At 43.9% G+C, this 27,734-nt stretch overlaps 2 protein-coding genes across 2 annotated transcripts in view; one reads left to right on the top strand and one right to left on the bottom strand.

Moving 5' to 3' along the window:
* The window catches only part of LOC119851723 (solute carrier family 22 member 13-like), a 47,890-nt gene that overhangs the window by 9,705 nt on the left and 10,451 nt on the right, over positions 1 to 27,734 (bottom strand). Inside the window, 6 exon segments of the mRNA XM_043509716.1 lie at positions 5,747 to 5,786; positions 7,181 to 7,191; positions 22,029 to 22,183; positions 23,007 to 23,122; positions 25,548 to 25,759; positions 26,456 to 26,550. Coding sequence (XP_043365651.1) covers positions 5,747 to 5,786; positions 7,181 to 7,191; positions 22,029 to 22,183; positions 23,007 to 23,122; positions 25,548 to 25,759; positions 26,456 to 26,550 — 629 coding nt within the window.
* On the top strand, positions 6,159 to 21,160 carry LOC122459061 (serine/threonine-protein kinase OSR1-like). The gene is made up of 6 exons (XM_043509717.1): positions 6,159 to 6,296; positions 10,018 to 10,119; positions 17,316 to 17,449; positions 18,915 to 18,963; positions 20,624 to 20,689; positions 20,969 to 21,160. The coding sequence occupies exons 1-6, from the start codon at positions 6,273 to 6,275 to the stop codon at positions 21,143 to 21,145; spliced, it is 552 nt and encodes a 183-aa protein (XP_043365652.1). The 5' UTR covers positions 6,159 to 6,272; the 3' UTR covers positions 21,146 to 21,160.

Here is a 27,734-nt window from a genome sequence, read left to right on the forward strand (position 1 = left end):
ATGTTGAAATGCCTATAGTTATCCTTGGGGACCCAGCCTACCTCTTAATGCCCTGGCTCATGAAGCCTTACACAGGCACCCTTGACAGTAGTAAGGAGAAGTTCAACTACAGGCTGAGCAAGTGCAGAATGGTGGTAGAATGTGCATTTAGACATTTAAAAGTATGCTGGCGCAGTTTACTGACACATTTAGACCTCAGCGAAACCAATATTCCCATTGTTATTGCTGCTTGTTGTGTGCTCCACAATATCTGTGAGAGTAAGGAGGAGATGTTTATAGTGGGGTGGGAGGTTGAGGCAAATCACCTGGCCACTGATTACATGCAGCCAGACACCAGGGCAGCTAGAAGAGCACAGCAGGGCCGTGCTGCACATCAGAGAAGCTTTGAAAACCAGTTTCATGACTGGCCAGGCTATGGGGTGACAGTTTTATTTGTTTCTCCTTGATGAAAACCCGCCCCCTTGGTTCACTCTACTCCCCTGTAAGCCAACCGACCTCCACCCTTGGATCACTGCTTGCAGAGGCAATAAAGTCATTGTTGTTTCAAAATCATGCATTCTTTATTAATTCGTCACACAAATAGGGGGATAACTGCCAAGCTAGCCCGGGAGGGGTGGGGGAGGAGGGAAGCATCGGGTGGGGTGGTGCAGGAGGGGAAGACAAGGCCACACTGCACTTCAAAACTTATTGAATGCCAGCCTTCTGTTGCTTGGGCAGTCCTCTGGGGTGGAGTGGTTGGGTGCCCGGAGGTGTCCCATCCCGTCCCATCCCTGCCCCCCCGCAGTCTTGGGCATCTGGGTGAGGAGGCTATGGAACTTGGGGAGGAGGGTGGATGGTTACACAGGGGCTGCAGTGGCGGTCTGTGCTCCTGCTGCCTTTCCTGCAGCTTAACCATACGCCGGAGCATATCAGTTTGATCCTCCAGTAGCCTCAGCATTGCATCCTGCCTCCTCTCATCATGCTGCCACCACCTCTCCTCTTGCTCATCCCTCCTGTCCTTGCATTCATTTTCTGCTTTCCTGGATTCTTCCATTGTTTTCCTCCATGCATTCTGCTGAGCTCTTTCAGTGCGGGAGGACTGCACGAGCTCAGAGAACATTTCATCGTGAGTGAGTTTTTTTCGCCTTCTTATCTGCGCTAGCCTCTGGGATGGAGATGATAGGGGGAGCATTGAAACATTTGCAGCTGTGGGAGGAAAAAAAGGGAGAGTAGTATTTAAAAAGACATTTTAGAGAACAATGGGTTGACTCTTTCACAGTGAACCAAGCTGTTAACATTACATAGCACATGTGCTTTGGGTACAAGGTCGCATTTTGCCTCTTATATTGAGGGCCTGCCAGTTTGATGTGAGAGATTACACATGCAGGGCTGGGAAACAGAATTTGGCTTGCAGGCAGCCATGGTAAGCCAGAGTCTTTTGGCTTCTTCAACCTTCATAACATGTGGGAATGGTTTCAAACAGCAGAGTCCTCATTTCCCATACCAAGCACCCGTTGGGTTGGCCATTTAAAAGGAGGGGCTGCGGGTTTTGGGTTAACTTGCAGCACAAACCCAACTAAATTCCCCACACACACCCAATTCTCTGGGATGATCGCTTTACCCCTCCCCCCACCATGTGGCTAACAGTGGGGATGATTTCTTTTCAGCCACAGGCAAACAGCCCAGCAGGAACAGCCACCTCTGTAAAATTCCCCTATTTCAACCAGGTGACCATAAATGTTATCACTCTCCTGAGAATAACACAGAGAGATAAAGAATGGATGTTGCTTGAATGCCAGCAAACACTGGGACCATATGCTGCCATGCTTTGTTATGCAATGATTCCAGACTTGCTACTGGCCTGGTGTGGTAAAGTGTCCTACCATGGAGGACGGAATAAGGCTGCCCTCCCCAGAAACCTTTTGCAAAGCCTTTGGGAGTACCTCCAGGAGAGCTTCATGGAGATGTCCCTGGAGGATTTCCGCTCCATCCCCAGACACGTTAATAGACTTTTCCAGTAGTTGTCCTAGCCGTAAATGCATCCCAAGTCTTCAGGGCAAATTAATCATTAAACACGCTTGCTTATAAACCATGTATTATATTACAAAGGTACACTCACCAGAGATGCCTTCTCCGGTTTCATGGTCTGGGAGCCCGGGTTGGGAGAGTATTGGCTCCAGGGTGATAAACAGCTCCTGGCCATCTGGGAGAATGGTTTCATCCTCCACCTCCTCATCTTCCTTGTCCCCAAAATTCTCATCCCTGTTGAGTGAGACTCCCCCCTTGCAGGAGTTCATGTACAGGGGTGGGGCAGTGGTAGGGACATCCTCTAGAATTGCATGCAACTCATCATAGAAGCAGCATGTCTGGGGGGTCTGACCCAGAGCAGATGTTTGCCTCTTTGGTAGGCTTACCTGAGTTCCTTAATTTTCACGCAGCACTGCTGCAGGACCCCTGTTATAGCCTCTGTCCATCATGCCCTTGGGGATTTTTTCAAATATTTTGGCATTTCATCTTTTGGAACGGAGTTCTGATAGCACAGATTTGTCTCCCCCATACAGTGATCAGATCCAGTGTCTCCCCTTCGGTCCATGCAGGATCTCTTTTGCGATTCTGTGACTGCATGGTCACCTCTGCTGATGAGCTCACTATGCTGGCCAAACAGGAACTGAAATTCAAAAGTTCCCAATGCTTTTCCTGTGTACCTGGCTAGTGCATCTGAGTTGAAAGTGCTGTCCAGAGCGGTCACAATGGAGCACTCTGGGATACGTCCCGGAAGCTAATACCATCGAATTGCATCCACACTACGCCAAATTTGACCTGGCGATGTCAATTTCAGCACTAATCGCCTCGTCGGGGAGGAGTACAGAAATCGATTTTAAGAGCTCTTTAAGTCAACAAAAATGGCTTTGTCGTCTGGATGTGTGCAGGGTTAAATCGATCTACTGCTGCTAAATTCCACCTAAACTCATAGTGTAGACCAGAGCTAAGCCTAATACATGAAGAAACTGATTACAGGTAAAATCTCACCCTCAGAGATGTTCCAATAAACTTCTTTCATAGACTATACTCCTTCCTAGTCTGGGCCAAATCCTTTTCTCTGGTACAGTCCTTGTTAGTTCCAGCAGACATCTTAGGTGGAAAGAAGGGGTGTTGTCAAGATTGGCAGCCCCCTTTGTTCTGTTCCACCCCCTTTTATAGCCTTGGCACAAGGTGGGAATCTTGTGTCTCTCTGGGTCCCCACCCCTCCTTCTAAATGGAAAAGCACCAGGTTTAAGATGGATTCCAGTATAAAGTGACATATTCACATGTCACTGAGACCCCAGCCTCCATTCTTCCTGGGCTGACCCACAGGTACCCCGGAAGGTTTGCAAGTAAACAGAGTCATTTACAGGTCATTGATTCTGAAGCACCCGTAATGGCTTCCACTTAAAATGTTTACATCAGTAATACAAGTTTATGTCTTATTCTCCTCTCTCCAGACATAGAAATAATACATGCAAACAAATGGGATGAGCACGCTCAGAAGATCATTAGCTTTGTAATCGTTCTGGGCCACGGTGCTCGAAGCACCACAGGTCCGGCAGGAGTACTCTGAGAAAAACGAGGCTTACACACAGCTGTGAGTTATTGGCTTTACTGAAGGTTAGTGACCCACCCGCAACGGGGATTCCAAGTGTTGCAGTCACGAAGGCGGGGAACCCAGCACACTGGAGCTTTGCCTGGGACGGAGTCCAACGGAAGGGCAGATAGTCAGCGTTAATAAGCATTACACAAAAACAGCTCATGAATATAAAGTTAGGTGCTTCTTAAAGGGGGGTTTTCTACTACCTGGCGAAGGGCCATGCGAAGCAGCTGTGTCCTTCAAGAACTATCTCCTACAATAACAAAGCAGCTGTGTCCTTCAAAACCTCTCTCTATCCCACAATAACGAAGCAGCTATCTATGTCCCACAGTAACCTCTCGGCTCGAGAAAGCGGAAGTTCCCTGGCTAGGCTGTAACAAAGTCTTCCGCAGTCCCTTACAGTAATGATACCTTATAAAGAGACCTTTTCCATAAAGCATATTCCAGTTGCATCATATTCACACTCAAGCATATTTCCATAAAACATTATAGCGTGCAACATCATGCAACCTGCTTCCAGTTCTTGCTCATTCCAGCCTTTGTTTCAGTCCTGTTCCAGCTGTGCTCCGGCCCCTTCTTCCCCCTAGCTTCAGACATCTGGCTTTAATCCCTGGATCTGCCTCTGGCTCACAACTCTGTTTGATCCTGTGGTTCTGGCATCTGGCTTCTGTCCAGGAGTGGCAGAAGGTCCTTAAAAGTGGGAGAGCCCCGCACTGGTGTCCAAGCTGTGGCCCCGGCCCCCCTTCACTGCCCCTTCCCACCGAGGCCCTGCTTCTGCACCACCTCTTCACCCCAAGACTCCAGCCCTGCTCACTCCTCTCCGCCCCTTCCCCCCCGCTTAAATCTGTTTGGTAGCCATCCTGCAGCAAAAAAATCTTCAGGACCAGACTTCAAAGAGAAACTGATGAGCTTCAGTTCATTTGCAAATCTGACACCATCAGCTCAGGATTAAACAAAGACTGTGAATGGCTTGCCAACTACAAAAGCAGTTTCTCCTTCCTTGGTGTTCACACCTCAACTGGTAGAACAAGGCCTCATCCTTCCTGATTGAACTAACCTCGTTATCTCTAGCCTATTTCTTGCTTGCATATTTATGCCTGCCTCTGGAAATTTCCCCTACATGCATCTGACGAAGTGGGTACTCACCCATGAAAGCTTATGCTCCAATATGTCTGTTAGTCTATAAGGTGCTACAGGACCCTTTGCCACTTTTAAAGCTTTTATTGTATTTTGTAAATTATAGAAATCTAGAACTAAAAGGGGGAGATGTAATGGAATACTGTTCAGCCACTAGGTGTGTGTAAAATAACTTATTCAAAGTTAACCTTAGCCATATCTGGCAGAGCATTAAGAGAATTTATGATGAACACTGTTAGGGGGCTTATTCCTTCACCCGTTTACTTCCCTGGTCCTTCTCGCATGAACAGAGAGCAACAATACCCAAAGTCCAAAGGTGCAAACAATTCAATGTTTATTGGGGTGAACTTCCAGCAAGCATGATTCCAGTTTCCTTCCTTAGTGTCCCCCTTCCCAGCTCTGACACCACAGAGCCTTACCTGTGTCCCTGTTCCCATTACACATCTGGTATGTATGAGCAAGCTCTGTGCCCAGTCCATATCTGGCACAGAAGAACATGACAGCATGGCAGTAGATTTTTGACAGGGTAGATCAAGCAAAAGTCCCAACAAGGTTCTGGCACTGGGGGCCTCAGGGGTTCCTCCAAAACCTAGGAAGTTAAGCAGCTGGGGACTGGTATTTCTCTAGTGGATAGTCCCCCCATTTTCCATAAACCTGACTCCCTCTCTCACCCACACAGTCAGATTGTTTAGCCTCTTCCTTTCAGAATTAGATCCTGTCAAGCCACCTGCTTGATGAGTACTGACAGTGCAGGTGGGAGGTGGATGAGTTGTGCATTTCATTCACTGATAGGTCTGAAAGAGCTGGAAGCTCAGTTGGGGACCACTCTTTGTTTCACCTCAATGCTTTGTGCATTGCAGAGTTTTTCATGAGCTACAAGTCAGGCCTCAGCACTGCGTTGACGAGCATCAAAGAGGGAAGCAATAGACCCCACCAGTGCCATTTAGCCAAGAGTGAAAAGACAAGGGACATAGAAACATCAGCAGGCAAGTTCTGAGGACTCACCACTGGCTCTCCGTAGCTTCCTCCATGTGATCCTGAAGCTCTGTCACACATCTCTGGAAGCAGGAAGCAGAGGATTCCTGCAATCACTAGAGTGCTTCCAAATATCGCCATGGGAATAGCGGGATGGTACTTGTCCAAGAGACTAATCAGAGGGGAGATAATGCCACCCACTCTGGCTGACATTGAACACAACCATAGTTAAAAATTAGAATTCTGTCCTTTTTGTGGATTGCACGTCACACCTCTTTGATATAATTGAATAGTATCCATGGTTATGGACATTGTCAAAGGACTAATTTGCCTTAGTCGATCATTCTTAGTCCTTCAGAAACTTCCCCATCTGAAACATGACCATTAGCTGCATAGGTGAGATTTCTTATGTGGTTTTTTTTTCATGTTCAGGATGTTTTCTTCACTGTCGGCTTTTTTTGCTATTTCAGACTTCGGTGTTAGTGCATTTTTAGCGACTGGTGGTGATATTACCAGAAATAAAGTGAGAAAAACCTTTGTGGGCACCCCTTGCTGGATGGCACCAGAAGTCATGGAACAGGTAACTGTTTAATTGGTAGTGTCTTATTAGAAAATTGTACATGGCAAGTGAGCTAAGTCATTGATGTTTGTTCATGAAAACTTTGGTCACTGTGGTGGCTCAGCCCTCATACCACCCACTGTGGCTTTCTGAGGGTCCCAGAGGACAGCTTAGTACTCATACCGCTCAGTATAGTACAGGCTCCTTTCTCTAAAATTTCAGACCGCTTTGAGCACTCACAATTTCAGGCCCTTCTTCTGTCTGTTAGATTTTTCTCTAGCACCCTTTGTCATCCCAACTAGCTTCTGAAAAAAGGCTACTCAAGATCCAGGATTGTTTCTTAAGCAGCAACCGTTGTCAGAGTTTGTTTCAGTGGAGCTACTTGCTCCATTAAAATGGAGGATATTGGTGGTGATGGGAGGGATAAGAGAATGTTTACTCCTTAAACATTCAGTGCAGACTACTCCCCACAAGAAAAAACAAATGTAAATGTCAGTAACTGGTGTGGAGGAAAACTGGGGGTCGGGAGATGGGATGGGGGGGGAACGATTCATTACCCTGCCGAATTTTTCACCCCTACTGAAGTCCTAGTTAGCATTTGTATCCCTTGGAAAGGAATGGCTGCCTCTAGGATGTTGGGTTCTCTTTCCTTCCTTGACCTGCTGATCAGCTGGGAATGGAAGTGGTGTCTGCTCTTGTTGTCTTATGTAAATGGAGGCACAAGGGACAGAGCAGCAGGGTAGACAAACACCTGTCAGAGATGGTCTAGATCAGGGGCGGGCAAATTTTTTGGCCTGAGGGCTGCGTTGGATTTCGGAAATTGTATGGAGGGCTGGTTTGGGGAGGCTGTGCCTTCCCAAACAGCCAGGCATGGCCCAGCCCCTGCACTCTATCGGACCCCCCACCCCCACCCCTGCTTCTCGCCCCCTGATGCCCCCCCGGGACTCCTGCCCCATCCACCTGCCCTGCTCTCGGTCCCATGACTGCCCCGGGACCCCCACCCCTAACTGCCCCCCACTACTCCACCTCTCCTTCCTGACTGCCCCCCTGGGACTCCTGCCCCATCCAACCCCCCCCTTCCTGAGGGCGCCCCCCCGGACCCTTGCCCCCATTCAACCTCCTGTTCCCTGCCCTCTGACCGCCCCCACTCCTATCCACACCCCCAGCCCCCTGAACTCCCCTGTCCTCTATCCAACCCCCCCCTTCTCCTGCCCCCTTAGCTCGCTGCCTGGAGCACGGGTGGCTGGCAGCGCGGCTGCACCAGGACAGGCAGCGGCACCACGCAGCACAGAGTAGCAGATCAGGACAGGCTCTGCAGCCACTCTGCCCAGAGCATTGTGCTGGTGGCGTGGTGAGGTAAGGCTGTGGGGGAGGGGCTAGGGACTAGCCTCCTGGGCAAGGAGCTCCGGGGCTGGGCAGGACGGTCCTTTGGGCCGGATGTGGCCCACGGGCCGTAGTTTGCCCTCCTCTGGTCTAGATAATTCTTAATCCTTCCACGAGTGCCGGGGACTGGACTAGATGACCTCTCGAAGTCTCTTCCTGTTCTGTGATATTGCAGTACTGAGCTGGGCCGTATTGGACTTCTCCAGGCTGATTGTGTCCAGAATGTCTGTGATTAAGGAGGAGAGGGGATTAGATCAATGAAAAACCAACTGATCAAAGGAAGGGGAAAGCTGAAAGGATAAAGTGGTTATAAAGATCCGTAACCAGGAGGGAAACGTAACTAAAATAAATATATCTAGTATTTTCTATTGAGACAGCTGTCTGGGGATGACGAGAGTTCGTAAGGACTGTGAGTGTGAAATTATTACAAGGAATTATTTTGAAAGGCTGTTTATACCATCCCATTCTCTTCCAGCAGGTGTCAGTGTGAGCCAATCATATCTTGAGTTATAAATAAATAGAAAAGGTAGATATCAAAGAATTTTTGACCCAAGTCCATTTCTTAATTTTGGAATAAACTTCCCTATTCCACCATTATCCCTCTAAATGCTCTGCACATTTTGACTGGAAAACAACTTATGGCACAAATTGAAGAGAGGTAAATTTCATTGATCTAAATCCATAAAGTAGAAACAAATTAAGGTTATTGGTATATTCTGGATCAAAATTCAAGTGAAGAGCTGATTTCCCTTTGGGTAGCCATTAGCTATATTAAACTAATTTATAGGAATTTGAAAACTTCCCTGATGACTTCAATTTACAAGCAGGATTTTGTACTGTAATTAGAAGCAATAAATTAGGTGGTAAAAAATTATCGATGTATTTGTGCACCTACTACAAGACTAACACTGTGCTTCACTGTTGTTTTTGTCTTTGATTATAGTTTAAATTTATTCTCTAGCATTGTTGATCCACATACAGTGTGATGCAACTTAATTTTATTAAACTTTACAGAGATTTTTTTTCTCTACTAATATAATCATATAAATACAAGAAAGCCAAGTTCACATAGTAAAAGGAGATCACTACCAGCGGTTTCTCTCACTTAAATCCCATCAAACTGGAGTATCCCAGGTAGGCTAGATATGGAGTGTCCAGAGATGGACAAAAAGAAAATTGACTGCAGAACTCAAGCAACTAGTACAAGGTAAACGAAGGATAGTTAACTTATCAAATTTAATTTAACCATATGAATATAGAACAAGATGAACCATAAACTGAAATCTGGAAGTGCTCTTCAAAATGCAACAATAGTCTTGTTCCTTACAGATAGTTTGTGCAAAGCTTTTAGCTTCATCAGAATTAGTGTGTTCTCCTAAACTAACTGTTAACTTACCTAGTGCAATACTGCTATTAAATTTCCACCAATTCAGCTCTTGCAGTCTTCTCCCATTTGTCTTGAGAGCAGGAAACGTGAACAATTTCATTTTGGCAAAACACTTGTGGTTTGTAGTTCTCATTAAAGTTAGTACACAGTGTCTCTTCCCTTCAGTGAATAAAGTAAATTTTCCATTTCAGATGCCAAAACACTAGATAATATTAATGAGGAAAAAGGCTTACCGGCATATGAAATTTTTTTTTCTTTGCATAGTGGAGGTTTAAGTGCTAGATGACTTTAGTGAACAAATCTGCCCATCTAATGTGGAAACTAATAATACCCATTCAACCAAAAGACAATCTAATGGAAAGCAAAATATTAAATATCAGCAATGGCCTCTATAAGCAGGAATTAGGAATTTGTCAGTGGCCTGGCTCAACTCCAGGCTGGCACGGACTTCCCAGTGCAAAGAGTAGAGTGCTAACCTGTTTCAGGACTGGATGTGATTGCAGTTAGTTTAACAAAGTAGCTGGCTAGGCACAGCCCCAAACACAGTCATATGTCTATCAATCCCCTTACTATGACTATTTCAGTCATACAAGCAGTCCGACTTTCCATATTGGTATGGAAGCCAAAGCCCGGTTGAACCCAATATCTAGTAGCCATCTTGATGTAACCTTTGTACTGGTAATGTGGCATATGAAAACTCTTTTACAAGCTACAAATATGGTCTTCCTCAGATATGACTGCTCTACCTAAGGTTTCTGATTTGCAGCCAGGAAGGAACTGAAAGGTAAAGAAAGGCATGTTCCTTCCTGGGTATAACTGCAATACCAGCAAAGCTTAATGGAAGATGTCTTTCCAAGTCCTTGAGGGTAAAGAAATGATGCAAACATTTAACAAGCTCCATTCAAAGCCTGCTGGCAGAGGTGTAGTTGGGATCATGAAAAATATGTAGCGTAATATCTTGTTACTTTTCAGGTCAGAGGTTATGACTTCAAGGCAGACATCTGGAGTTTTGGAATCACTGCTATAGAGCTGGCTACTGGGGCAGCTCCTTATCACAAATACCCACCGATGAAGGTGAGCGGTAATCTTCAAATACTTGTGGTGACAAAAAACAGTATTAAACAGTATTTCCTGAGGTTATTTGAAAGAATGTGGTCAGTCCAATTTTCCTCTTGTTGAAGAGCTGTCTGTCCTTTGTGATTGTATTTGTAAAATACCATCAGACTCAGAGAATTGCATTTTATAATCTCTATGGGGAAGTCCTTTTAAATGTTACATTCCTTTTGAGCTGTAGCTCACGAAAGCTTATGCTCTAATAAATTTGTTAGTCTCTAAGGTGCCACAAGTACTCCTTTTCTTTTTGCGAATACAGACTAACACGGCTGCTACTCTGAAACCTGTCATTCCTTTTTTATGTTTGTGCTTAAAATAGAGAATAGTACTGTTCAAATCTATACCCTTCCCTGCGCAGATACTCATGAGTAGTATTAGATATCTCACCTGGATCCTTTAAAAGCAGCATTGCAGTCTTTTCTCTTAGAGCTGTAGAAAAAGCAGTGGTTCAAAGATTATAGGGCATCCAGTGACCCCTGGATAAGGAGATAATCAGTCCTCTCCTACCTTCTATTCACCTACTCATAAAATCTGGAACCAGTTGTTCCAGGTGAGTTTTTAACTGGGGGCTTGGATACCTCATTGGATTAGTAATAGAGGTAAGAGGCTCTACATTCTTCTCCTGGTTTGAATGTTAGCCCAGCTGGAGACTGGAAGTTGCTATCTGGCGGCTGGTCAGTAGCCTGTGTAAAATGAATTGAGGGCCTCAGCCTTGGGTATTCCCGAAAGGTAATTGGGTTCATTCTGTCAGAGAGGTAGTACGTTTCACCGTATGTTTTTGTCAGCACTAACTGCCTGGTATCTATTTGGGGGAGTTATAACTATGGGAACTGAGCTGAGATTTGTGTTTAATATGGTATTTTTGTTGTTTTAGTTCAGAGGTTTCCATTTTAAAGGCACATCACTGAAGCCTGAGGAAGGTTGTTGCTCTAAACTAGAGCCCTGGGCAGGATATTTTTTGAATCCCATTTTTATCCTGCTGCCACCTGCAAAAACCTTAGATTCTGCAAGAGAGACAGATTTCCCCATGCTGCTACTTTTTTTTTTAAATGTGTGTATATATTTTTTATTTATTTATAATATATAAATAAATAAAAATATGGCTAAAATTTTGGCATGTGTATTTTTATTAAAAGTCACAGACAGGACACAGGCAATCAACAATAAAATTGCAGAAACGTACAAAGGGCCAGTGTTAGAGGGTAGCAAGCAGGGCAATTGGCTGGGGCCCTACTCCACAGGAGGCCCCGCAAAGATAAGTTACGGGCAGCAGGGCTTGGCTGCAGGGCTCGGGCTCGCTCTGAAGTCTGAGCCCCTCTGCCTGGGGCTGAATTAGTGGAATCTTGAGGAAGTTACAGAGGTCTCTTAAAATCACAGAATCGGTGAGCTCCATGACTGACTCGTAGCCTTATCTATCCATCCATCCAGAATTCAGACAGTTTTTACCATGAAAAGAATAAAACAAATCTTGCTTAAACCACATAAAATACTTTAACTCCTGTTATAGTAGACATCAAATCTTTCTACCCCTTGCTTAAATTTAAGTATTAAAACCTTTATTTTAAAAAAAGGAAAACCAGCTCCTGTTGTAGTGGTACAGTTGGCTTGATAGGATGCAATGGATTTTAAGACTTCACCATTCAGAAAATAAGGACCTATTTCTACATTATATTCAGACATACCTGTTTCTAGTAAACGAGTTAACTGAACACATGGACTCGCGGGGGAGGGGGAGAAGTTCCCTTCATTGCAGCTCTGCTGTGTTGTAACTGTACTAGCTGTCCCTTGCTACACAGCATTATGGGTTAAGGGACCTGGAGACTTCACTGCTATGCAGACATACTCCAGACTAATATGGTAATTGTTTTGTCAGATATTTGCTGTGCAGAAGACATATCCTTTCTCTTCAAATACTTGTTTCATGTACTCCCGATTTTTAAATAGGGGTTTTAGATTTGTGTTGCTGTTGCATATTGTTCAAATTCTTGCAAAAAATTGCAACCACTTACCCTGATTATCGCTAAGAAATTAAAGGTAGGTTTTCACCAGCTAGCATCAATGGAGCAAACATGTTTTCTAGAAAACAATTATATTTTATTCAAAACTGAAACATTGAATGGGTTTGACAAATAGTCTGAAAAGAGACCTGCCTTATGCCTTGTCTATGCACAGAAGTTGCACCAGTTTCATTTAAATCAGTTTTTAAACTTGTTCAGTTAAACGTGCAAAGCCTTTTGTGGCCTCTAATTTCAGTTTAAGTATCAAATTTTGGTTTAATTTAAGCACATTTCTTATTGATTGACGCTAATCTGAAATAAGCTTGTCTTAAATTGAAATAAGAGTCTAGCAAGGGGTTTGGACGAGTTTAACTAAAATAAGTTAAACTGGTGCAGCTTTCCTTTGCAGACAAGGCCTTGAACCACCGAGTTGATTTGAAATGCAGTCAGTGTTCATGTTAACAATGCCCCTGGTCTGCAAAGTAAGAGACAAATATTCACTGATTTAGCAGATGTTGTTTTCAACAATACTTTCTTGTATGATAATGGAATTTTAAAAGCATTTTACAGTAGGTTTTGTGGCCAGCACTCAGTTCTACGATGACTATATATCCACAAGTTCAGATTCTGGACTATAAAGGTCACTTAAGTTGTAATTATGTTTTCATATTTGTGACTTGGGAATATTAACTTTCATTTACATTTGATTGTATAATTCTGCATGAATTGATGGACCACTGCATTTTTAGAATAGTGTTCAGAGTAGCAGCCGTGTTAGTCTGTATTCGCAAAAAGAAAAGGAAAGGAAAGGAGTACTTGTGGCACCTTAGAGACTAACAAATTTATTAGAGCATAAGCTTTCGTGAGCTACAGCTCACTTCATCGGATGCATTTGGTGGAAAAAACAGAGGAGAGATTTATATACACACACACACAGAGAACATGAAACAATGGGTTTATCATACACACTGTAAGGAGAGTGATCACTTAAGATAAGCCATCACCAACAGCAGGGGGGGGAAGGAGGAAAACCTTTCATGGTGACAAGCAGGTAGGCTAATTCCAGCAGTTAACAAGAATATCAGAGGAACAGTAGGGGGTGGGGTGGGAGGGAGAAATACCATGGGGAAATAGTTTTACTTTGTGTAATGACTCATCCATTCCCAGTCTCTATTCAAGCCTAAGTTAATTGTATCCAGTTTGCAAATTAATTCCAATTCAGCAGTCTCTCGTTGGAGTCTGTTTTTGAAGCTTTTTTGTTGAAGTATAGCCACTCTTAGGTCTGTGATCGAGTGACCAGAGAGATTGAAGTGTTCTCCAACTGGTTTTTGAATGTTATAATTCTTGACGTCTGATTTGTGTCCATTCATTCTTTTACGTAGAGACTGTCCAGTTTGGCCAATGTACATGGCAGAGGGGCATTGCTGGCACATGATGGCATATATCACATTGGTAGATGCGCAGGTGAACGAGCCTCTGATAGTGTGGCTGATGTGATTAGGCCCTATGATGGTATCCCCTGAATAGATATGTGGACAGAGTTGGCAACGGGCTTTGTTGCAAGGATAGGTTCCTGGGTTAGTGGTTCTGTTGTGTGGTGTGTGGTTGCTGGTGAGTATTTGCTTCAGATTGGGGGGCTGTCTGTAAGCAAGGACTGGTCTGTCTCCCAAGATCTGAGAGAGCGATGGCTCGTCCTTCAGGATAGGTTGTAGATCCTTGATGATGCGTTGGAGGGGTTTTAGTTGGGGGCTGAAGGTGATGGCTAGTGGCGTTCTGTTGTTTTCTTTGTTGGGCCTGTCCTGTAGTAGGTGACTTCTGGGTACTCTTCTGGCTCTGTCAATCTGTTTCTTCACTTCAGCAGGTGGGTACTGTAGTTGTAGGAATTCATGATAGAGATCTTGTAGGTGTTTGTCTCTGTCTGAGGGGTTGGAGCAAATGCGGTTATATCGTAGCGCTTGGCTGTAGACAATGGATCGAGTGGTATGATCTGGATGAAAGCTAGAGGCATGTAGGTAGGAATAGCGGTCAGTAGGTTTCCGATATAGGGTGGTGTTTATGTGACCATCGCTTATTAGCACCGTAGTGTCCAGGAAGTGGATCTCTTGTGTGGACTGGTCCAGGCTGAGGTTGATGGTGGGATGGAAATTGTTGAAATCATGGTGGAATTCCTCAAGAGCTTCTTTTCCATGGGTCCAGATGATGAAGATGTCATCAATGTAGCGCAAGTAGAGTAGGGGCATTAGGGAACGAGAGCTGAGGAAGCGTTGTTCTAAGTCAGCCATAAAAATGTTGGCATACTGTGGGGCCATGCGGGTACCCATCGCAGTGCCGCTGATTTGAAGGTATACATTGTCACCAAATGTGAAATAGTTATGGGTCAGGACAAAGTCACAAAGTTCTGCCACCAGGTTAGCCGTGACAGTATCGGGGATACTGTTCCTGACGGCTTGTAGTCCATCTTTGTGTGGAATGTTGGTGTAGAGGGCTTCTACATCCATAGTGGCTAGGATGGTGTTTTTAGGAAGATCACCAATGGACTGTAGTTTCCTCAGGAAATCGGTGGTGTCTCGAAGATAGCTGGGAGTGCTGGTAACGAAGGGCCTGAGGAGGGAGTCTACATAGCCAGACAATCCTGCTGTCAGGGTGCCAATGCCTGAGATGATGGGGCGTCCAGGATTTCCAGGTTTATGGATCTTGGGTAGCAGATAGAATACCCCAGGTCCTGGCTCCAGGGGTGTGTCTGTGCGGATTTGTTCTTGTGCTTTTTCAGGGAGTTTCTTGAGCAAATGCTGTAGTTTCTTTTGGTAACTCTCAGTGGGATCAGAGGGTAATGGCTTGTAGAAAGTGGTGTTGGAGAGCTGCCTAGTAGCCTCTTGTTCATACTCTGACCTATTCATGATGACGACAGCACCTCCTTTGTCAGCCTTTTTGATTATGATGTCAGAGTTGTTTCTGAGGCTGTGGATGGCACTGTGTTCTGCATGGCTGAGGTTATGGGGTAAGTGATGCTGCTTTTCCACAATTTCAGCTCGTGCACGTCGGCGGAAGCAGTCTATGTAGAAATCCAGGCTGCTGTTTCGACCTTCAGGAGGAGTCCACCTAGAATCCTTCTTTTTGTAGTGTTGGCAGGAAGGTCTCTGTGGGTTAATATGTTGGTCAGAGGTGTGTTGGAAATATTCCTTGAGTCTGAGACGTCGAAAATAGGATTCTAGGTCACCACAGAACTGTATCATGTTCGTGGGGGTGGAGGGGCAAAAGGAGAGGCCCCGAGATAGGACAGATTCTTCCGCTGGGCTAAGAGTATAGTTGGATAGATTAACAATATTGCTGGGTGGGTTACGGGAACCATTGTTGTGGCCCCTTGAGGCATATAGTAGTTTAGATAGCTTAGTGTCCTTTTTCTTTTGTAGAGAATCAAAGTGTGTTTTGTAAATGGCTTGTCTAGTTTTTGTAAAGTCCAGCCACGAGGAAGTTTGTGTGGAAGGTTGGTTCTTTATGAGAGTATCCAGTTTTGAGAGCTCATTCTTAATCTTTCCCTGTTTGCTGTAGAGGATGTTGATCAGGTGGTTCCGCAGTTTCCTTGAGAGTGTGTGGCACAAGCTGTCAGCATAGTCTGTGTGGTATGTAGATTGTAATGGATTTTTTACCTTCAGTCCTTTCGGTATGATGTCCATCTGTTTGCATTTGGAGAGGAAGATGATGTCTGTCTGTATCTGTGCGAGTTTTTTCATGAAGTTGACAGATTTCCACTCTATACGGCTAAATTCAGTGCCTTGCATAATCACAGGTTTCAGAGTAGCAGCCGTGTTAGTCTGTATTCGCAAAAAGAAAAGGAGTACTTGTGGCACCTTAGAGACTAACAAATTTATTAGAGCATAAGCTTTCGTGAGCTACAGCTCACTTCATCGGATGCATTTGGTGGAAAAAACAGAAGACAGATTTATATACACACACACAGAGAACATGAAACAATGGGTTTATCATACACACTGTAAGGAGAGTGATCACTTAAGATAAGCCATCACCAGCAGCAGGTGGGGGCAGGGGGGAAAGGAGGAAAACCTTTCATGGTGACAAGCAAGGTAGGCTAATTCCAGCAGTTAACAAGAATATCAGAGGAACAGTGGGGGGTGGGGTGGGAGGGAGAAATACCATGGGGAAATAGTTTTACTTTGTGTAATGACTCATCCATTCCCAGTCTCTATTCAAGCCTAAATTAATTGTATCCAGTTTGCAAATTAATTCCAATTCAGCAGTGTCTCGTTGGAGTCTGTTTTTGAAGCTTTTTTGTTGAAGTATAGCCACTCTTAGGTCTGTGATCGAGTGACCAGAGAGATTGAAGTGTTCTCCAACTGGTTTTTGAATGTTATAATTCTTGACGTCTGATTTGTGTCCATTCATTCTTTTACGTAGAGACTGTCCAGTTTGGCCAATGTACATGGCAGAGGGGCATTGCTGGCACATGATGGCATATATCACATTGGTAGATGCGCAGGTGAACGAGCCTCTGATAGTGTGGCTGATGTGATTAGGCCCTATGATGGTATCCCCTGAATAGATATGTGGACAGAGTTGGCAACGGGCTTTGTTGCAAGGATAGGTTCCTGGGTTAGTGGTTCTGTTGTGTGGTGTGTGGTTGCTGGTGAGTATTTGCTTCAGATTGGGGGGCTGTCTATAAGCAAGGACTGGTCTGTCTCCCAAGATCTGTGAGAGTGATGGGTCGTCCTTCAGGATAGGTTGTAGATCCTTGATGATGCGTTGGAGAGGTTTTAGTTGGGGGCTGAAGGTGATGGCTAGTGGCGTTCTGTTGTTTTCTTTGTTGGGCCTGTCCTGTAGTAGGTGACTTCTGGGTACTCTTCTGGCTCTGTCAATCTGTTTCTTCACTTCAGCAGGTGGGTATTGTAGTTGTAGGAATGAACATGCTTGGCAGAAATGCTGCGTCCCTTTTCTTCCCTTTGGCGCTGCATCATGCTGGCGTGACTGACCTGAAAACTTGCTCTGACCTTACTTTCAATTTGACGCCTGTATCTCAACTCCTAACATGTTAAAGTTGTGCGTCACCAGAATGCATCAGGCTGCTGTATGTGTGGGGTTCCCTAGACCTGACTTCTAAGAATTTTTGGCCTTTCTAAATGTTTCCAATGGATTTAATTCTTTCAGGTTTTAATGCTGACACTACAGAATGATCCACCTTCTTTAGAGACTGGTGTGCAAGATAAAGAAATGCTGAAGAAGTATGGGAAATCATTTAGGAAGATGATTTCCTCATGCCTACAGAAAGACCCTGAAAAAAGGTAAAACTACCACCACCATTTAAAAATAAAAGTTGTCCTAGTTAGCTCTGCAATCTTTGAGCCAAGATGATTGCAGAGGACCTGCTGTCTGACAATAAGTTCTCCTGCCCATCGTCATTTTTAAAAAATAGGGATAAATGTTCAATACTGTGTACGACTGGTAAGAAACACAACTTCCATTCTGATTAACCGGTTCTGACTAGCTCAGTGTTGTACTCCCAGAGACTTAATTGCAATTTTTTCTCGCTTCTGGTTCAAGCTGCACTGTGTTTTTTGCCCATCAGAAATTATAGGTTGTGAACTATGTATTTACCTGTGGAGGCTTTTCAAATATACATTGTTTTTAAATTTGCAAATATAAGAAGGCTCTTAGTGCAATCTTGACTCATTTGGTTATAAGGACTATTTATTAAGGGCAGCTATATAAAACATTAGCAAACTTCCCATAACACGTTCTCTCATCCATGAAAATCCTTTTAAAATATCCCGATACAGCAGTTTAAAATCATCCTCTCACTACAAGTAGGTGATCGTCTGTTCAGTGTTAAGGGTGTGATGGGGGGGGGAAGCAAATGACATTGCAATTTCCAATTTATTACTATTTCTTTCTTTCTTCTACGGTACGGGCGTGAAGCCCCAGTCAGGGTCCCATGTGCTAGAAAATGTGCAGATGAGTAAAACAAAGGCAGTAACAATCTAGAAAAGCTCCCAAACTAGTTTCAGTCAAATGGTGCCAGCAGATAACCAAAGGTATATCAGTGCACCTCCTAAATGTGTAATGCCTATATATGTCACTTTCTAAAGATAACTAACCTAATGCACATTAGTATTTAGTAACCATCTGCCTGAAAGCAGAGGTGTGAACTGAAGTGCATCGCATCTGGAAAAGAGCCATTGCTTTTGCTGTCCTTATTGGATATGTCTATACAGCAACTAGATACCCACGGCTGGCCCGTGCCAGCTGACTCGGGGTCTCGGGTTGTGGGTAAACAGTCAGGTGGCAAAGTTTCATGTTGTAGGCAGGTTGCGATGAATGAGGCAAGCAGCTTGGAAGAATAAGTTACATTTCAAAAAGAGAAGGAGTACTTGTGGCACCTTACAGACTAACAAATTTATTAGAGCATAAGCTTTCATGAGCTACAGTTCACTTCATCGGATGCATACAGTGAAAAATATAGTGGGGAGATTTTATATACACAGAGAACATGAAACAATGGGTATTACCATACAGACTGTTTCATGTTCTCTATGTATATAAAATCTCCCCACTATATTGTCCACTGTATGCATCCGATGAAGTGAGTTGTAGCACACGAAAGCTTATGCTCTAATAAATTTGTTAGTCTCTAAGGTGCCACAAGTACTCCTTTTCTTTTTGCGGATACAGACTAACACGGCTGCTACTCTGAAACCTTACATTTCAAAGTAACAATTACAACTATTTTTCTTCCTCTTCTGTTAATAGACCAACAGCAGCAGAGCTATTAAGACACAAATTTTTCACAAAAGCAAAGGTATGATAAAACTTGTATGGAAGGGAAATATTATGTATCATGAAATATGTGGGGCGGTATAAGGCTTTACTGGTGTGAGTTTGGAATGGCTGTTTTGTTTACAATCAGTGCTACTCTGAGTTAGGCTGCTTGTTGCAAATTAATGAAATAAAACCTTTGTATGCTATCAAATCATGTATTCTGTTACAGAAACGTGTTTCATAGAGACTATTTAAAAATCTTGAGATTTTAACATCTTCCATTGAGTTTATTTTTCCCCCCTCCACCTCTAAAGCCAACTAAAAGTATGTCTACACTTGCAGTGATGTGGAGAGTTAGCTACTGCATGCCCAGCTAGCACAGATATAAAGTAGCTGTGTAGACAGTGAGGCACTGCTTAGGCAAGTAAAGTAGAAAAGCTCCGGCAGAGGGAGGCAGTGGTGAAAGGCTCCAACAGCTCAGCTGGAGACTTTTCCCACTGCCTCCCCACTGCCAGATCCTTTCGCTGCCATGCGTAGCTATACTCCGCAGTGAGCGTAGATGCAGCCTGCCTTTTGCTATCTCACATAGCTCCGTGTACCCTACACGCTGGCACAAGTGTAGATGAGGGAGGGAGATTTACTTACAGAGGGAGTAAATCTAACTAAGATCTTAGAAACTTCTGAAAACAATCTGGGAGACTTTCCGTGAACAGTAGAACCCTCAGAGTTACAAACACCAACTGACCGATCAACCACACATCTCATTTGGAACTGGAAGTACACAATCAGGTAGCAGCAGAGACCAAAAAAAAAAAAAAGCAAACACAGTACAGTACTGTGTTAAACATAAACTACTAAAAACATAAAGGGAAAGTTTTTAAAAAAAAATTGACATAGGGAAACTTTCTGAGCTTATTTCATTTAAATTTAGATGGTTAAAAGCAGCATTTTTCTTCTTCATAGTAAAGTTTCAAAGCTGTATTAAGTCAATGTTCAGTTGTAAACTTTTGAAAGAACAATGATAACGTTTTGTTCAGAGTTACGAACATTTTAGAGTTACGAACAACCTCCATACCTGAGGTGTTTGTAAATCTGAGGTTCTACTGTATTATGCCATAAATAAGGTCAAGTGTTTCAGGGCTCTCCAAAACTAGTAGCAAGTGCTGTATGCTTTTGAAAGCTGGGCGCCTCCCATACCAAATGGTATAAAACTCCCATTTCTAGACCCAAAGGATGGGTTGCAAGATACCAGACCTTAAATCTGTCACTGGATCAGGGCAGAGTATTTCTTTCTCTCTTGTTCTAGGCCTTAAGGTACCCTTTTGGGGGGCAGTGATTTTGCAGCGATTCAGTTGAATTTTAAGGAAAATCAAAGTTTCTCGTATACCACTTCTTGCTTGCTAATCCTATGTCATTTTTCAGTGGGAAATCTATCACAGATGAAAAGTTGTATAGGATTAGCATGCATATTAGAGAAATTCTAACTGCAGTCTCAGGGAATGAATGGTGGATTGTTTCTTATTACATCTCGCAGATGTTCTTAGAAAGAACAATGTTGGCTCCCAAACAGCATATGTCTTCCTGGTTTTATTAAAATTAGATTGAAAGTGGTTTTTATGGCCAAAAAATGCTTGAGCCATAAAATAACTTTCAACAGGAGAAGAGTGAATTAGACCCTTAAAATCTTTTTTCTTTTCCAGAATAAAGAATTTCTACAAGAAAAGATGTTGCAGAGAGCGCCAACAATCACTGAAAGAGCTAAAAAGGTATCAAGATGCAAATGGACAGTGACCACCTTTGTTTAACATGGATGTCACAGTTGTGCTAGTTTTTATGCTTAAAACTGTGCTCAGAATTTTTTGGACTAATTCTTAGTTAGCATTGTGATATTCTAATGTCCTCTAGATATAAACTCACTGATCTTTTATCAGTTCCTGTTAGACTCCAGGATGACCACTTAGATGATGTTTGGACACATTTTTCCTAAAAAAGACGGTTAGAATGATCTGCTTCATACAGCATTGGTTTGTCTCTCTGCTGAACAGGTCCAGAGGGTCCCGGGTTCCAGTGGGTGTCTTCATAAGACTGACGATGGTGGCTGGGAGTGGAGTGATGATGAACTAGATGAAGAAAGTGAGGAAGGCAGAGCAGCAATTTCACAGCTCAGGGTGAGCCTCTGGATTCTGCAAAAATTGTATTATTTGTATTGCAGTCGTGCCTAGATGCTCCAGCAGTCTTCAGGATCCCTTTGTGTGAAATGTTACACGTACACAGTAAGACAGTCCTGTTAGGGGCTTATTCCTTCACCTGCTTACTTCCTTGGTCCTTCTTGCATGAACAGAGAGCAACAATACCCAAAGTCCAAAGGTGCAAACAATTCAATGTTTATTGGGGTGAACTTCCAGCAAGCATGATTCCAGTTTCCTTCCTTAGTGTCCCCCTTCCCAGCTCTGACACCACAGAGCCTTACCTGTGTCCCTGTTCCCATTACACATCTGGTATGTATGAGCAAGCTCTGTGCCCAGTCCATATCTGGCACAAAAGAACATGACAGCACGGCAGTAGATTTCTGACAGGATAGATCAAGCAAAAGTCCCAACAAGGTTCTGGCACTGGGGGCCTCAGGGGTTCCTCCAAAACCTAGGAAGTTAAGCAGCTGGGGACTGGTATTTCTCTAGTGGATAGTCCCCCCATTTTCCATAAACCTGACTCCCTCTCTCACCCACACAGTCAGATTGTTTAGCCTCTTCCTTTCAGAATTAGATCCTGTCAAGCCACCTGCTTGATGAGTACTGACAGTGCAGGTGGGAGGTGGATGAGTTGTGCATTTCATTCACTGATGGGTCTGAAAGAGCTGGAAGCTCAGTTGGGGACCACTCTTTGTTTCACCTCAATGCTTTGTGCATTGCAGAGTTTTTCATGAGCTACAAGTCAGGCCTCAGCACTGCGTTGACGAGCATCAAAGAGGGAAGCAATAGACCCCACCAGTGCCATTTAGCCAAGAGTGAAAAGACAAGGGACATAGAAACATCAGCAGGCAAGTTCTGAGGACTCACCACTGGCTCTCCTTAGCTTCCTCTGTGTGATCCTGAAGCTCTGTCACACATCTCTGGAAGCAGGAAGCAGAGGATTCCTGCAATCACTGGAGTGCTTCCAAATATTGCCATGGGAATAGCGGGATGGTACTTGTCCAAGAGACTAATCAGAGGGGAGATGATGCCACCCACTCTGGCTGACATTGAACACAACCCCACACCAGTCTGCCTGGTAACAGAGCAGAACATGGAAGGTGTAAACAGCATGCATTAGAAGAAAGTCTTTGCTTATGGGGATGTCTCCAGGGGTTTAGATCCTTGTCCTATTTGAAAGCTTGGGAAAATCCCAGTCCAAGCCTTGATCAGCACCCCATCTTCCACAATTGTAGGTAATGCTAGAGGAGAACTTAGGATCTTTAGCCTTTATAATTTTGGGGGAAATCTCCCATCTTTGCATTATCATTAGAAGAAGCTATAGTATAGATGGGACTCCAATGTATGGAGAAAGCTGCTTAAAAACAACAGAATTCAATGAATTCTTGATCACTAAGTGTAATTGATTATTGACCTTTCAGCTAAAAATTAGTGGCTTTAGGAATGGGCATATTAGTGGCCAAAGGAAGGCATTTGCCAAAGAAAAAAAGTAATTGATGAAACAAACCACCAGTGGGTAGAGGAGAGAAAAAAGCACCAAGTGGCTTCTGATTTTAAGGAAAATAGCCATATGCTAATAGTCCCCATGCTACTAGGCCAAGTTGTCTCTCAGGCAGTAAAGGATGCATGTGGTCACCCAGTCTGGTATCTTGTCTCAATCCAAAACCATAACTCCAGAGCCTTAACAAAGACCATATCCCTGTCTGTTCTAGAGTTGGGAAGCAGGCAGGAATTGCTGTACAGGGCTGTAAATGCAGACAGAGCTTCTGATCACAGCGATCTATTGAAGAAAAGGTTATTCTTTCAGCAGGCCTTTATCCAAATCCTCTGTTACCATATTAAAAGCTTGTATTAAACCCAGTTCCAGGGCTAAGGCAGCATGAAAAGTAAGGACACCTCATCTGATGATGGTGCGGAACAGCTCTGCAGAATACACATAGGAGATAGGAAAAGCGGCCGCAATGGCAAACTTCCCTATCACAGCCAGCATTGTGACCACCACCGGCAAATCTAGTGGCAAAAGGAGATGTTGTTATACAAAGTCTATATGGGGGATGTCATAAATATAAAGGGAAGGGTAACTACCTTTCTGTATATAAAATCCCTCCTGGCCAGAGGCAAACCCTTTCACCTGTAAAGGGTTAAGAAGCTAAGATAACCTCACTGGCACCTGACCAAAATGGCCAATGAGGGGACAAGATACTTTCAAATCTGAAGGGAGGGGGAACAAAGGGTTCGTCTGTCTGTGTGATGCTTTTGCAAGGAACAGATCAGGAATGCAGCTTTCCAACTCCTGTTAAATTAGTAAGTAATCTAGCTAGAAATGTGTTAGATTTCCTTTTGTTTAATGGCTGATAAAATAAGCTGTGCGGGAGGGAATGTATATTCCTGTTTTTTGTCTTTTTGTAATTTAAAGTTTTGCCTAGAGAGATTCATTATGTTTTGAATCTGATTACCCTGTAAGGTATTTACCATCCCGATTTTACAGAGGTGATTCTTTTACCTTTTCTTTAATTAAAATTCTTCTTTTAAGAACCTGATTGATTTTTCACTGTTCTTAAAAGCCAAGGGTTTGGATCTGTGTTCACCTATACCAATTGGTGAGGATTATTATCAAGCCTTCCCCAGGAAAGGGGGTGTGTGGGGCTTGGGGGAATATTTTAGGGGAAGACATCTCCAAGTGGGCTCTTTCCCTGTTCTTTGTTTAAAACGCTTGGTGGCAGCATACGGTTCAAGGACAAGGCAAAGTTTGTACCTTGGGGAAGTTTTTAACCTAAACTGGTAAGAATAAGCTTAGGGGGTCTTTCATGCAGGTCCCCACATCTGTACACTAGAGTTCAGAGTGGGGAAGGAACCTTGACAGGGGATTAGCTCAGTTTGCACTGCTCCACATAAATCTGCCAGGAAGAAATGGTATCATACATGTACAGAATATGGTGAGAGCTTCGCTAAGGAGCCCACCTCCAATGGGCATCACCATAACCAGGGACAAAGGACGGTTCTGCTCTGAAAAGTGACTCTGTACACATGACATCTCCACGTTTATTGTACCTCACTGATAGAATGCACTCAGTGTACCAAGTGCAAAGACCTTTGCCCTAACTGCCAGCTTTACAAACTCACTCTGGATTCTGCAAGGTAAACTGAGTTTCCTTCTCATCACCATAAGCATTAATCGAAGGTGTCACAGATCAGATTACACCCTCAGTTACACTTGTGTAGCCCCATTGCCTTCAGATTATATGTACTCATTTACTCTTCTGTAATCCCCACTGTCTTCACATTGCTCCCTCGATGGCACCTCCACTACCTTCAGATTCGGCCATTGGTGACGTCTGTGAAGTGAAGGGTAGAATTTGGCCCTGCAATTGAATTTTTATAATTCCACGGATGATTTATGAGCCAGATTAGAATCCAGCTCCCACAGCCAAGATGGATCTGCAGACCTAGCAGCTATGAAATTTTAGTTTGGGAATTGAAGTCAGTAAATATAACTTGAGATGCACACAGGGAGCCGATCCATAGGATAAGAAGGAAATCAGTTGTACACAGTCACTTGTCAGACCAGAGCCACATTTCACAGAATCTCCAAGGTTTTATAGAATCATAGAACTGGAAAGGACCTTGAGAGGTCATCTAGTCCAGTCCCCTGCACTCATAACAGGACTAAGTATTTCCAATGCAACGCCAGCCAACTGCCAATTAAAGACAAACCTTTATTAGATGATCAGTTGCAGCAGTTCCCTTGGACGGTTACTTAAGATAAGTTATGCTGTAGACTTTTGGAAGCCAGATAGAGAGGTGCAGTGACTCACACTGGTACAATCAATCAAGTTACACCCACAGCTGACTTCAACAGATTTACTCTAGGATTGAATTTATAATGATACTTGATACTTCAGAAGGGGATTTTCAAAAGGTAGAAATGAGAATTAGATGCTCCCAATTCCAATGGACTTTCAGAGGGCGCTACGTGTAAAACTGCCATTGTGCCTTTGAAAATCTTTCTTTGAATGTCCTTTATTTGAAAATCCTGACAGCTAACTAGCCCAGGGGAATTCAGATTTTCTACCCAGGCAACTCTTTGTCACTACTGAAATCTCTGGCTAGGCAATGAACCCCAAGCATTGCTTAAGGATGAAGCAGGAACACAATGTTTTTCAATGGCGCTTGCTTGCAAGAAAGGGGGAATTTTAAAGAGCCAGAAAGAGAAAAAAGTAACACTAAGAAAATTCAGTGTATCATTGGCCAGTCAAGTGCCATCTCCAGAAAAGGTGGCTCAGGCATTGAAATCAAGCATTACGAGCCAATAGAGTGGGCCCCAGTCAGCTGAGCTATAGAAGGAAGAAAAATGGAGTACAAAGGAATGTGTCTGGGACTTGACTGCTCCAGGCACCAGGTAGGTTGGGCTGCACTCCAGGGACTTGCCGTGTACCTTTTGGGATGCCGGTGATGAGACACACGGCTCCGCCCAGCAGCAGAAAGAAGCCCTGGCATTTCTTCCTCCCAAACCACTGCAGAAGGAAGATACAGCCGAAGCGAGCTTGTATTTCAACAGCCCCAAACACAAGCTGCGTCAGGTAACTGTCCAAGCCAAAACTCCCCACATTAAGGCTCAGACCGTAGTACACCAGTCTGTTCACAAACCTGAACACAAAGAAGAGCAGAGTGTATACATCTCCAGGAGTGTGGTTAGCCTGGAGGATCCTAGTTTCCATAGGGATGAGAAATACCCACTAGCCACATCTGCATTGGCACTTCCGATTTGTCATTGCTACAGCTGTATAGGTTTGGGCTGTGATATTGGGAGATTCAAAAGGTGAGCAGGGTCAGATGAAAGCTCATTAAGTGCCTACAAAATTTCCATGCACCAAATCTGCACACGCAAAAATCCCTTCGTTTTTTAAATAGCTATTTGTGATGGGGTATACAAACCCCACACTGGGCAACAAGGGGTTAAAGGATTATTTGGGGCCCTGTCAGCCCCACCCCGCCACACCTGCAGCAAATGCTCCATCTGCTAGAGCAATTAAATGACAGGGAAACAGGTCATTTGGGCTGCAGAGCGAGAATAGAGCAGACCTGCAGCCCGCAGCTCCAGTAGTGCAGAGGAAAAGGAAACCTAAAGTCTCTGACACAGCTGCCCAAAGGGGCCCTCCCTGAGGAAAGGGAGGAATCACCACAGAAACAAGCAGAGGGAAGTACCCCTCTTGCCCTGCCTGTGGACCCTGGACATTGTTAATCCCCTCCCCACAACCACCCAGCCAGTCACGCTTCCCTACCATACCGCAAGTGAGGACCATTACACTGTTATAAAAATGGAGTAATGTTTGGACAACTTACCAGATATAAGCCATAACTAAAGTCAATTTCCTTAGGTGCTTCTTGAGGAAGAGATCCAGAATATTTCCAGACTTGACCTTTTTCTCAGGCGACAGCTTTAAAATTCACAAGGCAAAAGGGTCAAGACATGAAACAGAAACCAATGGCCTGATCCAATTCATACTGAAGACTTTCACCAATGTCAGTGGAAGTGGATGGGGCCCCAAAAGTTTCCTGGTTATGAAAGGTAGAACACTGCAGTACACAACATGCTGGATTTATGTGAACAAAGCCTGTTTTTCCAACTGCAATGTTTTGGTCACAAAGAACATTTTCTGACAAGCAAGTTTTGGGAAAATGTGGTAGAAATGTTGGGTTTGGTGTTTGGCTTTGTTTTTTGTTTGTTTGTTTTTTGCAATGCAATAAAGAGAAGAAGCACCGAAACATCCAATAAATTCCATGGTATTTGAGCAAACTCGTCTGAAGAAAAGCCATTATATGGCTTAAGAGCCTATGTACAACGTGTTTGGACACCATAGATGGGCCACAGAATAGCGAGAGCTCAAGAACGGACTAAAATGTTGTCCTTTTCCCTGATCTGCTTTCTACAATATACAGCTTTGAGTAGAGCCAGCTGGAAGCTGGAATGACTGTTCCATAGTAAGTTCCAAAATTTCAACAACAACAAAAAATAGTTTGAAATGGTCTGAAAACTGCAATTTCAGAATCTCCGGTGGATCAGGAATCCCAAAACCACTTTTTCATTTTGACCTTTTCTAAATGTTTCCCAGGCTCTCCAATCTGCCCAGAGCCTAGGAGCCCGCTCTCCCAAGGCTTTGGGGCTGCCATAGTGCTGGGAGCCTAGAAGCCCTCACTCATCATCAGCTAGCCTGATGTGCTGCCCCAGAGCCAGAGACCCTGGAAGTCCTAGGAGCCCCCGTTCCAGGGCATTGTGCCTGGCAGGCTGCCAAGGAGACAGGAAACCAGGCTGGTGTTGAAACTGCCTGGAAAGCAGGGTGGCAACAGAAACCTGCGTGGTTTCTGTCAGAGTTTTGTTGAAAATAGACCATTGCTGTGGAATGTTTTGGATTCTACAAATCAGCATTTTCTGATAGAAAAAAACGTGTCAGAAAATTGCCAACAATGTTCACTATGGAGACATGACTTCAACTCCCTATAGGAACTTTGACTATGGTCCACAGATTTCCAGAGCAGAAGGGGAATATTATGATCTTCTACTCTTACCTCCTGTAGGACACAGGCCATAGAGGTTTAGCCAGTAACTCCGGCATGAAGCCCA

This window comes from Dermochelys coriacea, chromosome 2 (assembly GCF_009764565.3).
Source record: "Dermochelys coriacea isolate rDerCor1 chromosome 2, rDerCor1.pri.v4, whole genome shotgun sequence".
NCBI lineage: Eukaryota > Metazoa > Chordata > Testudines > Dermochelyidae > Dermochelys > Dermochelys coriacea.